The sequence below is a fragment of the Centruroides sculpturatus genome, unplaced genomic scaffold, assembly GCF_000671375.1.
Source record: "Centruroides sculpturatus isolate CEXI.00-Female unplaced genomic scaffold, Cexi_2.0 scaffold1556, whole genome shotgun sequence".
In the NCBI taxonomy this organism is placed as follows: domain Eukaryota; kingdom Metazoa; phylum Arthropoda; class Arachnida; order Scorpiones; family Buthidae; genus Centruroides; species Centruroides sculpturatus.
The window spans coordinates 130,146-145,316 of NW_019386139.1; the positions used below are offsets into that span (position 1 = coordinate 130,146).

The window sequence follows — 15,171 nt, forward strand, 5'->3', positions numbered from 1 at the left end:
CTGATAATACCTATTTAATACCACAAGTGAAAACATTAGTACTTATTTCTTTTACTCTGCTGGATATTAGGTTTTTTTATTCTTCTGGATTATGGTTATAATTCAAGTATCAGCAGTTTTTGAGTAGTAGTAATGTAAAATAAGTTTAAAAACTATAATGATAGTTCTTATACCGATACTTATAAAAATGATACTGACATTAAAGCTAAAAATTGACTACTTTTAGTATAGAGATTTTACAAATCAAAAGATCAATGTAAATGCTAGTATAAATCTTTTGTTACATGTTTAAAAAACATAGTATCTGCTGAAACTATAATAACACAAAATACAAAACCAGTCTCTCATGCCAAAAGCAAAATGAAAAAATATTTGACATAAATTGCCAAGATTTTTAGTCATTAATGAACATATACCAATGGACAACAAATAAAAACAAGTGATCTCATGTGGTCACCACCTGGTTGTGGTGGGAGAGCCCAGTAATTTTACTGATCCATAGAGCAATGCAGGCTGGAGCACAAGCTCCTGATAGGGACACCCATGCCAGTAAGGTCTACGGAGAGAAATGAAGCTAAGAGTGACCACACCCACATTCTGTAAAGATATTTATCATGGTAGTAACCAGATCTAAGTGTGATACCGGCTCAAACGTTGCCCGGGATAACAAGGTCCACGTTCGTGGTATAGGCAAAGGCTCACGTTCGAAAAATACGCCACCGTCTCCCTTGGTTACCAGTGACGAAAGCAGCACTGGCCCAAGCAAGGCTACTACAATGTCTTCAACAGAAGTGAACAACCAACCTAGCCTTGGTGTTTCTCTGGCAATGCATCCACAGATTACAAAAGCTGGAAAACAACGCCAACAGATGAAATGGACAACAGAAATGAACAAGTTTATCATCCGTACTTACTACACCATCACAAGACTCGAAACAAACATGACAGCATACAGACAACAACTATACCATAGATTCACACAACAATATCTCCAACTCACTGTCACTGAACAAAGGGTTGTTGATCAAACAAGAACAATTATACACAACAACCTTATCCCACAAACAACACTTGAACTTATCAAACAACAGGTTGCTGATCAAATACATCAACAGACGGAAAGATGTAACATTAATGAAGATCACATAACCTATACTCCAAACCAACAACTACCTACAATTAACCATTAACCGGTGCAAAATTCTTTAAAATCGGCGAACGTTTTCGATTCCCCTCCTGGGGTCTTCTTCAGGCTTACTTCTTTATAGCTTTTGTTATAACCGGATTCAAATTAAAGAATCCGGTTATAATGAAAGCTATAAAGAAGTAAGCCTGAAGAAGACCCCAGGAGGGGAATCAAAAACGTTCGCCGATTTTAAAGAATTTCGCACCGGTTAATGGTTAATTGTAGATAGTTGTTGGTTTGGAGTATATGCAACCCGGTGTGGAAAGAAAGCACATTGATCACATAACCTGTCAGGATAATACAGCAACAAGCATTGATAATAGCACACATACAACAACTACCATTAATGATACTACAGACATTTCCTCATCCATCACTGATAACGTAGATATAGATTTAGTTAATACACTATTACTTATATTTCAGGAAACACTCACTAAATATACAGGTACAGATCCCACACAAAGACCACGAATACCGAAAATCAACACGTCAAAGGTAGTAGGAAAAACACTAAATTATGTAAACACTCATTTACTACCAAACTACATTTATTCAATTTCTACACTCTCAGACATTCATACATTAGTTTATGCTGGGGCAGTCACAGTAGTAACACCATAGACTGAAAATACAATCGCAGACAAACACACACAAAACACAATTCTATCACAAGCCTGCCTGGCAGAGACAAATAGAAACACAATAAATGACATTAGACAGCAATTAGGCAGGCTGACACAATACACTAAAAACAACATAACACCCAAATTAAACAAACAACTCAAAAACATTTTCAAGAAAATCAAAACACACATAAAACACAAACATCACAACACATACATTACAGAATACATCGATACACTAAAACAGAAACTCGCAGCCAAAGCACGTAGACTCAAACAATACAAAACATGTACATTATGAAAACAACAAAATAAATTATTCGCAAACAATGAAAAACTTTTCTACAGACAAATCAGTACCAAAACAAACACTGATACACAGCACAGTGGCACACCAACAGAAGAAGAACTCACAACTTATTGGTCTTCTATTTGGTCCAATGCTGTTACACACAATGCCGATGCAGGCTGGATCGAATAGGAGAACAGAAACTTGCACAACATACCAACTATGCCCTATGCTGAAATAAACGAACACGACATCTGCTACGCTGTTAACAGAACACACAACTGGAAGACACCTGGAGTAGACAACATTCACAATTTCTGGTACAAAAAGTTTACATCACTGCACCAGGAACTAGCTAAACATCTAACACACATCATCATCAATCCACAAGACATGCCAAAATTTCTTACTCGGGGCATTACCTACATGAAACCTAAAAACAACAAAACCACAGACCCCACACAATACAGACCAATTACATGTCTTCCAACACTCTACAAATTATTGACATCCTGTATCACAAACAAAATATACAAACATGTTGAAGAACACGACATTCTTACAGAACAACAAAAAGGTTGCCGTAGAAATCACAGGGGATGCAAAGAACAGTTACTCATAGATTCAGTCATTCTACGGCAAGCACACAAACAACACAGAAACATACACATGGCATATATAGACTACAGAAAAGCATTCGACAGTGTTCCACACAGTTGGCTGCTACATATTCTACACATGTACAAAATACATCCATCACTCATTGCATTCTTCGAAAACACTATGCAGCACTGGAGAACAACACTACATCTCAGGGTTAGTAACACTTCCATACAAACAAACGAAATATTCATTAGGCGAGGAATTTTTCAAGGAGATTCCTTGAGTCCTCTCTGGTTCTGCCTAGCCCTGAATCCATTATCCAACATGTTAAACAACACGCAATACGGCTACAATATCAGACACGAAAAAACAACACAGTTTACACTCTCACATCTCATGTACATGGACGACATAAAACTTTATGCATCCACACAAAAACAACTTCATCAACTCCTACAAATCACACATTCATACACTAAGGACATACAAATGGAGTTTGGCTTAGACAAATGCAAAACACTTCACATAGAAAAAGGAATCCTGAAGAAAGAAGATTTTGCACTTGGAAATGGAGACGTTATTGAATCCATGGAAGAGGGCGAGTTCTACAAGTACTTAGGATTCCAACAGGCCAAACTAACAGAACATACACAAATAAAGCAACGATTAATTAAAGAATACCAAAGTAGGTTAAACGCTATACTTAGAACACAGTTAAATGCAAAACACACAGTTAAAGCAATAAACACATATGTCATCCCAGTACTCACATACTCTTTTGGAGTTATACATTGGACTCACACAGATCTCGAGCAACTCCAAAGGAAAACAAGAACAACACTTACTAAGCATAAACAACATCATCCTAAATCCGCCACAGAAAGATTAACCCTTCCACGTAAAGAAGGCGGACGTGGCCTGATTGACATAGTTAACCTTCACTACAAACAAATACAGTCACTGCGAGAGTTTTTCTACAAGAAACAAGAAACATCACAGTTACATAAAGCAGTAACTCTAGCAGACTCAAATAACACACCATTAAACTTACACTCACAACATACAGACATGACACAACATATAAAAAGCATAGACAACATTAAGCAATCATGGGCTCAAAAGGCTCTCCATGGCAGGCATCCTTACGACCTGGCCCAGGATTTTGTTGACAAAACTGCGTCAAACAGCTGGTTAGATCGGGGATGCCTCTTTGGGGAGACGGAAGGATTCATGATTGCCATACAGGATCAGGTCATAAATACTAAAAACTACAGAAAACACATACTCAAAGATACAACACTCACAAATGACACATGCAGAAAATGTCACATCATGCCAGAAACTATACAACACATCACTTCTGGTTGCAAGCTCTTGGCACAGACAGATTACTTACATAGACACAATCAAGTAGCAAATATAATACACCAAGAGCTTGCAAAGAAACACAAATTGGCAGACATCCACGAACCATACTACAAGTATATTCCACAGACAGTATTGGAAAATAACACGCACAAAATGTATTACGACAGAGCCATAATCACAGATAAAACAATTTACCACAACAGACCAGACATCACACTCATTGACAAACACAATAAAATCACATACATTATAGACATAGCCATTCCAAACACTCACAATGTACAAAACACATGCACTGAAAAAATTAGCAAGTACACAGAACTCACCCAGGAAATAAGGCATCTGTGGAGGATGGAAAGGGTGCTTATTGTACCTGTCATTCTCTCCTGTACAGGTGTGATACCATGCACACTACACAAAAGCCTGGGAACATTATAATTGAGTAGAAATACATACATCACACTACAGAAGGCCACTATATTGAATACATGCAACATTGTTAGGAAATTCCTGAATACAGACACACACACTGACACACTTATTTAATTTTAGTTTTGTTTTGGTTGCTATGCCTTGACTTTGGTCTGGCATAGTACACAGCCACCGGTGTGAACCGAGTATAACTCACAAAATCCAACATAATAATAGTAATTTTTCCACAATCTTCTAAAAACGTTAATTAAGAAATAATTTTAATTTTATTCTAGTTTTCTTGAAACAAAAACCACAGTCTCTTGGACAGCAATTTACATTTGTATGTTAATATATTACACTTTTTAAAAGTATGAGTAGATAATTGCATTAGTTTGTTTTTCACTTTATCAAAACAATAAAAAGCTTTCAAATACAAACAGAAAAACAGTCATTCAGCTTTTATTAAAAAGAATAAGTAGATATACATATTAAGAGCGTACATTTAATGCACAGCTAAATAATGAAATTTTTGTTAATGGATAAGTTTTTATTAACTGGATACTCAAAATAACTTTAAGATATAAATTCCATAAAATATTTTTAATGATGATAAAAATTGAAAAAAATCATTATCATAAACTGATGATTTAAGATCACAATAAAAATAAAAGTCAATTTTTGTTAAATTATTTCAGTTTCCATTTTATTAATTAATTCAAATATATAACTTTAATGATAGATTACCTAGTAACAACTAAAACTATTATTATCTTTTTAAATTGATAATGTTCGTAGGTCCAGTTTATGACAGAGAAAATACATTATGTAAAATGTGAGTTGTTTTGTTTTAAAATTTTAATAATTAAATTATTTTTCAAAATGTATATAAATTGTTTAAATTAAAATTTCTGTTTGTAAAATTGGTGCTTTTGAAAATTGAAAACAAAAATAAGTTATTAGAAAATACAGTACATTCAAGTAACAACAATTACAGATTAAATGTTATAAATGCCAGTTGATTTAAAAAAAAAAATTTGCCTTATGATTTTTTGAGCTGTATCTTATGCAATTTTTATATATTATTAATCGTGATTTAAAATTTAAATGCAAACTCAATTAATAGGCAGTAGTCAAACTTCATTCATACAAAAGTAGTGATAAAATTTTGATTTACAAGTATTAAAAAACAGTGATATAGCTAATCAAATCACCAATTCATAAAACCATTAATCATATCTAATGAATAATAAATGCCAATCATCACTCTTACAACTTTACAAACCATTAAGACTTATGAAAGCATACAAAAGGCATTAATTATTTTTATTTATAAACATTAAAAAATTATAAGTTTGTTTTTTAAGTTTTTTTTTACCTTCACATACTGCTCCTTGCCTGATAATCCCAACCATCAGTGATGTGCAATGATTACATTTCAAAGGTGCTACAAATGTACGTACTAAAAACTGATGGGCCTTGGGCTGAAAAATTAATAATGTTTTAAAATGTTGGTTATGAAATTCTATAAGATTTAAATAAAAATTTACCAGACTAAAATAATTGAACACAAAAAAATAATAATAGAACTTACTAAACAGACTAAAATCAGTACTAAAAACACACTTAAACTTCAAAAACCTGATAAAACACATATCCCATTCCATTACTTACCTACTATTTTGGCACCATTCAATGGGCTAATACAGACTTTGAGGACCTAAATTGTAAAACCCAAACAATACTCACTAAGTATAGACTGTAACCCCCTGATTCTGCTAAGAAAAGGCTTATCCTCCCATGCTTGGAGAGTGTCAGAGGTCTTATTAGTATTAAGATTCTCCATCAGAAACAGATAGACTCATTACAAGGCTTCTTCCATACTAAACAACAATCATTATCATTACATTACACAAACATCCAGGCTGATAAGTATATACTATTATTAAATCTAAGGAACACCCAAAGTACAAAAAACACAAATGATGCTGTGAACACAAAACAGCAAGCATAAATGGGAAAAGCACTCCATGAATGATACCCAACTGATCTTGCACCTAAACACAGAGCTAAAACAGCATCAAACTACTGGCTTAGAGGTGGGAATCTCTTTGGAGAAACAGAAGACTTTATAATTGCAATAAAGGACCAACTTATCAATACAAGAAACTGCAGAAAACATGTAATCAAAGATATCATGGATGGTACTGTACATGCAGAAAATGTCATGCTGAAAAAGAAGCTATACAACATATCACAAGGAGCTATAAAAGTCTGGCACAAACAGATTATTTATACAGACATAACCAGGTAGCTAAAATAATTTATCAGTTTATAGCAAAGAAGTATTTACTAGCCATCACATAAAACCCAAACTATAAGTATATTTCATAAATTATCTTTGAGAACACAGCACAGGAACTATTTTGACAGAGCAATTATAAAATGAACCATCATAATAAACCAAACATTATCCTTATCATTGAAGAAAAAAACCTATATCACTGACATTGTTATACCAAATACACATAATCTACAAAGTAGCTATACAGAAAAATGAATAAATATACTGAAGTCTTTCAAGAAATAAAATGTCCATGGAAAATGGATAAAGTCCATATCATACCTAATGTTCTCTCTGCCACAGGAGTTATTCTACATTCATTACATAAAAACCTGAAGACAATAGACATTCACTCAAATTTATATAGATCCTTACAAAAAGCTACCACTCTAGCAATTTGTCATATTGCCAGAAGATTTTCCAAACTGTTTAAAGTTTTGTACTAATCTCATAGGCTTAGCTCTCTGGCCTGCCTGTGAGATATGATTTCAAGCCCAAACTGAGAATGATATGCAGTAAAAATAATAATAATGCATCATCAAGTTAAGTAAAATAAAACATTGATTACAAATACAAAATTAAAAAGAAAAACAATTCACAATTTTGAAAAAAAATTTATTATGTAAATATTTTTATTGATTTACTAATGAATTTCTGAAGGTTTTGCATTAGGAATGTGATTACATCACATTTCTAATGCAAAACCTTCAGAATAATAATCTCATTTTATCTTAGGATTAAAGAAAGAAAACTGAGAGCTTAAAAGTCATGGGTAATGTTCAGATCACAGAGGCTATTAGGATTTTTGAGAAAAAGCTTAAAATCTAGAAATATTAACAAATGTAACTCTGATAAAAAAACAACAGTTAGTGATCACAACCTTACTGGCTATATGTCATTAAATATTTTGCATTTTTGTTTAAATTAATTGATTAATTAAAAAATTAACGTAATTTGAATTTAAGTTTTAAATCTATAATTTTACACTATATATTTAACTTATTCACGTAAACTTTAAATTTTTCTTCATTGTCTATTTTATTCTATCTAATGTAATAGTGATGTCATCATTAGCATAGGGATGATTTTTCTCAAGTTTACACTTCCACAACAGTAACAGAACATTCTTCACTTCCTGAAGACAGGTAGTTGAGTTCAAAAGTACTTGAACTTTTTAAAATTTGTGCAGTTTTTATTCCATTGAAACCAATACTTTATTCATATTTTATTTTATTTTTAAAGTTATGTTTAAGTTATTATTTTTGTTCTATATCTATAATATTATCCTTAAGGTTTTCAATCATCTCATGCTTGGAATGTTTAAAATAGCTTTTAAACATGCTTGGAATGTTTAAAAGCTATTTTAAACATTCCAAGCATGAGAATTAAATTGATTTTTTCTAAATATTTAAATTTATCTTTGTTCAAATGATAGTATTTCTGTATGAACAGTGTGATTTCTAACATCTGATCTGACACTGAGATATAAACAATCTCAAAAACATTTTATGATGATAAATTTTTGACTCCTTTAATCTTTATTAGCTATGGCATGTTATTTACAATAAGAAAATGGTAGTCAATAGCCAACAAAGAATTAATTCAAAACATGAACTCGTAAATATATTTATCTCTGATCATATTTCTGTCAAACTAACACATTTACACATCAAAACAAATAATTAAAAAACTGCTTATTTCTGGAAACCAAGTAAAGTTTATTGATTAAATTACAACCAATTGGAACATGGAACTATTTATAAAAAGCTTTTATGAAATTAAGCAACTTTTCAATTACCTATTTTAATATTTTGGTATCAAGTTTTATTTTAATGTTTCATATTAATTAGTAAAAATCACTTTATATTGCATATAAAATCAATAAAACCAGAATTATTATTAAATCAAATAACCAAGTATCATTCAATTTTCTCCAAGCTAAAAAGAAATAGATTTTCTTATTTTGAAATTTATCAAGGAATAAGTAGTTGCCATACTTTAGGAATTTTAGTAATAAGAACTAATTTTTTATTATTTATTTATTTTATACAATTTAAGATAACATCATGAAAATAATAAAGACCTCCCTTAAGCAACAAAAATATAAAATAATATCCATTAAAAATTAGTTAAAAAACAACAAATGAATATAATAAAAATTTGCTTACAGTACAATCTATATTTATGGTACTCAAAATATAATATGTCTTCTGTATCAGATACAAATTTCTAATAATAAATTTATATTTAATTATAAAAAATATCTGAAATAGAATATTGATACAGAACAGGTTTCAAATTTAACTCTAAATTAAGTAGGAAGTTATGTTATTCTGATTCCAAGTCAATTTTCATTTTCAAATACACTACTAACCACAAGTATCTAACAAGATATTATTTATCACTACTAACCAAGAAGTATCTACTAGGGTTTCTCATTTCCCGGTATTTTGCTTGTCCCGGGATCCCGGGATAAAAGTGAACTGTTTCCCGGGATCCCGGGATAGAATTAATTATTTTTAAGGTATACAAAATATCTTGAAATCAAATGATATAATTATTTTCCATTTTTTAAAGTAATTTTAAAGTTTTGTAACCTCCAAAATCATATTAATAATGCTGTGTAAGGTCTATAGGCCTATAATAAAAATTACCTTTAAATAACGTAGAAATTTTCACAAATAGAAAAAAATTAATTAAAGTTTGCTGGAAACTGCATACAACAACAACAAAAAAAATGTTTTGAATTGAGTTAAAAATTAAAAAAATGAACTTCTAATTTAGAAGGTAATTTTCGTTTTTTAAATAAAATATAATACAAAATATTGCAAACTTTTATAAGATTTTAAAAAGCAAAGATGGTCAATACTCCGATAACTCACTCTAATTCTTATTTTAGTAATGAAAAGTCTTGCCACCGAGAATGCCCTTTCCGATTCAATTGATGTGATTGGAATAGTGTTTAATGCATTTAAGAGAAGACAGATATTATGTGTTTTTTCACCTGTAGCCTGGAAGCTTTCGAGTTCGTTTTCGAGATTGTAGTACTTCTTTCGCTCTCTAGTATTCTTGATTTGTCTACCTTGGCTGCTTTAATAGCGGCATCAAGCTTAGAGCTCGATAATTCGGCAATTCATTTGGCTTTAATAATCAGGTTTATGAAGAAAAACTTCATACTTGCAGACTTTGTACTCGTTTGTATCCTTGCCCAATTTGCACAATCTGGCGTCAGGCATTTATTGAAGCTACTGGGCATGGTTAAAACTCAAGACAGCGTAAGCACAATTATTCCAGATATTACAGGTTCCGACAAGTAAAGAATTTTTATAGTCATGCCACAAATAAGCTATATATTGATTATTGACCATTTGTGACATGCTATAACGAGCAAAAATTTAAAAAAACTAATAGGTAGGTTTAAAATTAATAAATACAAATGTATTCTGGCAGTGAATGAGTTAATTATGCTTTCTATTTGCAAAACTCCTCAACCTTAACAAAAAATAAGAAAAAAAGTGAATTTTTAAGAAATTTGCGGGATTTCCCGGGATAAGAAAAATTTCCCGGGTTAAAAAAACAACCGGGATCCCAGGATCCCGGAATCCCGTTTCAGAAACCCTAGTATCTACTATATCAAGTATCTACTATATAACATTGTTAATTCTTGGAAGTTTTCTCAATCTGACATCTACAGGATTAGAGTTTTGCTGGATTATCAAAACTGCTGAATTACCAGACATTTTCATACTTTCAAAAAATCCATAAAGTTATGTATGATACAAATGTTGACATTACTGTATATTTTGTCCAGCACATGCTGCTTAATGCTTCTAATTTCTTTATGCATGCTCTTTAATCAGTCTGAAGATAATACAGTGCATGCAGGGCTATCGAGAGAAGGAGAGATGGGGATTTTTCCCTGGGTGCAGAGAAAACTTAGAAGCTCACTATAATTGCTACCCATATAAATTAATGTTATTTTTAATAAAAATTAAAATCTTTAAGACTTTCTTTTATTAACAAAGAGACATTCTATTTGTTAAAATAAAGTCAAAAAGGACTGCACTACCCCTGGGCTCTCTCGATAGCCCTGAATGCATGATTATATTGGACTAATTAAAAAAACCTGCAAAGTATTGAACAAATTATTGCACAAAATCAACCTTTACAATGCTTCATGTGTAACTAGTATTTATTTTCTAGACATGCTCTATATATACAATTTACAAAAGCTGCATATGCTGCAAGTATGAGAAATCTATTTTTATATTTATGTCCTCACATTGGTCTTTGGGAAAGAAAATACACCAGTCACATGTTACTATACAAAAAATGAATGCTAGCTCTAACAAGCCAATTTTCATTCAACACAATGCAATGTAGACTATAAACAGTTTACTGAAATTACATTTCATAAGAGTTTGAGGTCCTCTTAACCCGGCGTGAGTGAGGTCGGGTATGTCATACCCGAGAAGATTTTAAACGCAGATTATTTAATGTTATTGTTGCCATGCAAATCCCGTTGTCACAGTAGCTGGAGGTAAGGGAGTGGGGGGGGCGAGGCGCACTGTTGAGTTTAGTGTTCTGCCGGTGTCAGTGGGAGATACACATGAGCAAAGGTGGCTGGGATACGTCAAACCCGACATTTCTGAGTTGACAATAAGTTTATGAGTTATAGTTATTTATAGTATTTTTAGATTTATTTCTAGATTTCTCAAATGATAGTCTTTGCATTAGACAAAAAAAAAAAACACATCTTCCAAGGGAAACTCAAAAAGTTATTACTGATCAACTGGGAGAACCTTCATTACCTGTTTCCAAAAAAATGGCTAATAAATATGTCAGGTGTGGTGAGTGTACTAAAAAACAGATAGGAAAACAAAACATTGCTGTTCGAAGTGTGAGAAGCCAAAATGTATGAAGCATTTCTATTTTTATAATTGAAAGATACTATAGTTATGTTGATTAACCAAAGAAGTTGTAATTTTGTTAGAATTTTATACGAAAAAATGTTAAACTATCAAAACTTGTACTTTTTCAAAGAAAATATAGACACTTTGTTATTTCAATTAAAAAAAAATGCTTTCCAATCTTAAACATAATATTTTATTTACTCATCTTGTTGAATAGATACTATTCTTATTATCCCAAGTGAAAAAATACTTTATACACAATTATAGTATAAAAAATTCGGCATCAAAGTTTTGGGTATCTCCTACCCACCTCATAGTTGGTGTAACAATTTCTCACCTCATTCATGCCGGGTTAACTACTCTTGAGATGATATTGATAAAACTGCTTCATATGTCAAAAATGGACTGTCAATGTCTTCTGTCTCTACAAGACAGTTGTGAGATTGAGGACCTGATTTTGCTCTATTTTAACCCTTTGCTTCTGAAAGTACCAATTGATCGTTACCCTTCATTGTTAAGCAAAACTACAATGGTAACGATTCATTGTTACCCTAGAAAAAATCGATTTTTATAAAAATTTATCGACAACATATGTCAGCACTTGATGGCACCGTCTTATCTAGTGTCTGTTTTACATATTTTTCTCCAGGAGGTGTTTTGTTGATTTAAAAAAAATTTTAATTAAGCTTTTTTTTCTTGAATTATCTATTTTCTAATAATTTTTTATTTAATTTTTAGCATATTCATGAAATAATAACACTATAATATGCTCATTTATGCTATAATAAGTTTATTTAGCTATAATAAGTCAACGTGTTATAAATACTCAAGTTATGCCGTTCAGTTCTGACATTTAAACAAGATGGCAGAAGCAAAGGGTTAAATAAAATAAATTAAAGCTAATGAGCAATTATTTATTGTGACATTGTCACAATGCTGGGTTTCAATTTAAAACAAAAGATATTAATAAATGTACATAATTTTTTTTCATATGAATATAATGATAATTTGATTTTTGGTGAATTTTTAAAATAATATTGCCTGACTGACCTATATTGCCTTAGGAGAGAACACAAGATAAATGTAAACAAGATGGTGGAAGCAAAGGGTTAAGGAAATTTTTAACATATTTCTCCATTGCAATTGTTCAGAAAACATCGCACAGAAAAAGAATTGAATGTCATCAACAACTGTTAAGAAATTATAACAATCTATAGTTAAAAGAGAGAAATGGCAACCTTTAAATGAGTAAACAGGATGAATGTAATGTATCTCAAACCAAATATTATACTATCAGATTAGTTTAAACAACATCTTAGTGCCATCAACGGCTCACCTATGACCTCACACCTGCAACTTCATCGCCAAACAGCTGATCACCTGATCATTTTCCTAGGCCTCAGGAGGATAAAAAGAACTCAAACTTGAGTCTCGGGGTGGACTCCAACCAAGGCTCCAGCCTCTCCATATTCCTGAACAGACATCCCCAGGACCATAGAAGCAGGCGACACCAGTCTCCTGTCCTGCCATACTCAGAGGACATCCCCAGGGCCATAGAAGATGATGGCTAGACTTACCATTATCCAGGCATTATCCCAGCCAGAGAGTTCCTGCTAGATCTGTCATACATCAGGAATACTCCTCCACAGAGATAGAGGACAGCATCCCTCTCATTTTGATAGAATATTTATGAAACATAACTACACTTAGTATGTAGTTATGTTTCATAAGTATCATGTAATCTAGGTTTATATCATATATATTAAATTTGTTATCTTGTTTAAACATGGTGTCAACTCCATTTTTCAGCTTTTAGACCTCTGTCAACTTACTCATCGCACTCCCCACTCAATTAATAGCTCTCCTTTAAAAGTTGAACTCTGAGAACCGAATAATTCAGAATAATTGTGAGTTAGGACATGTTTAACTCTATCCTAACTGGTGTCAGATCCTGACAGAGGACAGAAACCTCGCAACTTCCTTGTCTCTGATAATCTACAAAAGCCATCGAGTGACCAAGTGAGCTCGTTTTACCAACTCATTGCCAACTAAGCAGTCAATAGGAAACCCCTTTGTCCCCAGTTTCTCACATAGTGTTTTGACAAAGTTTGTTTTTGGACCCTTTCAAAACACATCTGTGATGTGCAATTGCTTGTATCTCAGTGCTTTAGTTGTACACTAATTGTTTAGCACAATATGGAGATTCATCATTTTAGATACATTGTAATGGTCTTCTCCCTGCAAATTCAATAGATTTTTGTGATATGTTCGATTGCCTCATGCCAGAAGCATCTTGTGATTTCATTCGCTTCATCATCATTTTCTTCTGTTTATTTAGCATTTTGTGGATTTGTAATGTTTTCAATAATTTCAACATCGTTCAAAGCTTACATAACAGCTTCACTTACATCTACATGTAGCAACTTATCAGTTTCATTTTCTGAAAGATAAGACTATGGATTATTCTCAGATAAAGCTTATATAATCATTTGTATGTTATCAATAAGACTGCCTTCAAGCAAATCCCAATTTGTGGAAAACAAGAATTACTTTCATCATTCATCAGGAAGACTTTTAATCAAATGATTTTAGAAGAAATCTCTGTAATCTAATGTTACCCTACAAATTACAATATGCAAAGATCAAAAATTGAAAAACAGACAAGGTCCTCACCAATAAGTGTTATTGGAATTTAACTCAAAAATGTTCATTGAAAATATATCAAAACAAAACTTTGTATTTCTTTCTTTTCAGAGCATGTGTCACTCAAAATTGAGGCTCTCAGCACCAACCATAGGAAAAATCCAATTAAAATCATGAAACAACCTCATTTAATAATGCTCCATCATTCACAATTAGTACAAACAGGTGACATTTATGTATTATAAGTATATGTATATATGTATGTATGTATGTACTATACATACATACATACATACTTATATACTATATACTATGTATATACATATAAGTATATGTATATACTATACATATACTTATAAGTTGTATACATATATATACAGTCGACCCCCCTATAACGTACGTTCCTATAATGACAATTCCTATAACGTAGCGAAAAAATTGTAGCAACTTTCGTATAAAGTACCTCCTATAATGTCATTTCGCGACAAGATTGATAGAGTCTGGACCAATAGTGGATGAGCAGCCGAACTACTTACCTCCGACCCTGCGCCACGCTACGGAGCGGCTAAATTGAGTTTGCTATCGTCTGTTTAGTATTATATATAAATTATATATAAATTAGGTACTGTACATATAATTATATATTAATTATATATAAATTAGGTACTGTATATATAATTATATATTAACTTAATTTATTGTAACTTTATTATAATTATATATATGCTTTCTGCCGCCTGGCAACACGCTACGGAGATTTTAGGCTAGTAAGTTGAGTTTATTATCGT

At 31.9% G+C, this 15,171-nt stretch overlaps 1 protein-coding gene across 1 annotated transcript in view; it reads right to left on the minus strand.

Annotated features, from left to right (window-relative positions):
* Positions 1 to 5,566: 5,566 nt before the first annotated feature.
* LOC111613769 (serine/threonine-protein kinase Genghis Khan-like) overlaps positions 5,567 to 15,171 on the minus strand; it is a gene marked incomplete at its 5' end in the record, with an annotated part of 36,996 nt that continues 27,391 nt past the window's right edge. The window contains one exon of the mRNA XM_023355114.1: positions 5,567 to 5,967. Coding sequence (XP_023210882.1) covers positions 5,800 to 5,967 — 168 coding nt within the window. The remainder of the gene's footprint in view (positions 5,968 to 15,171) is intronic.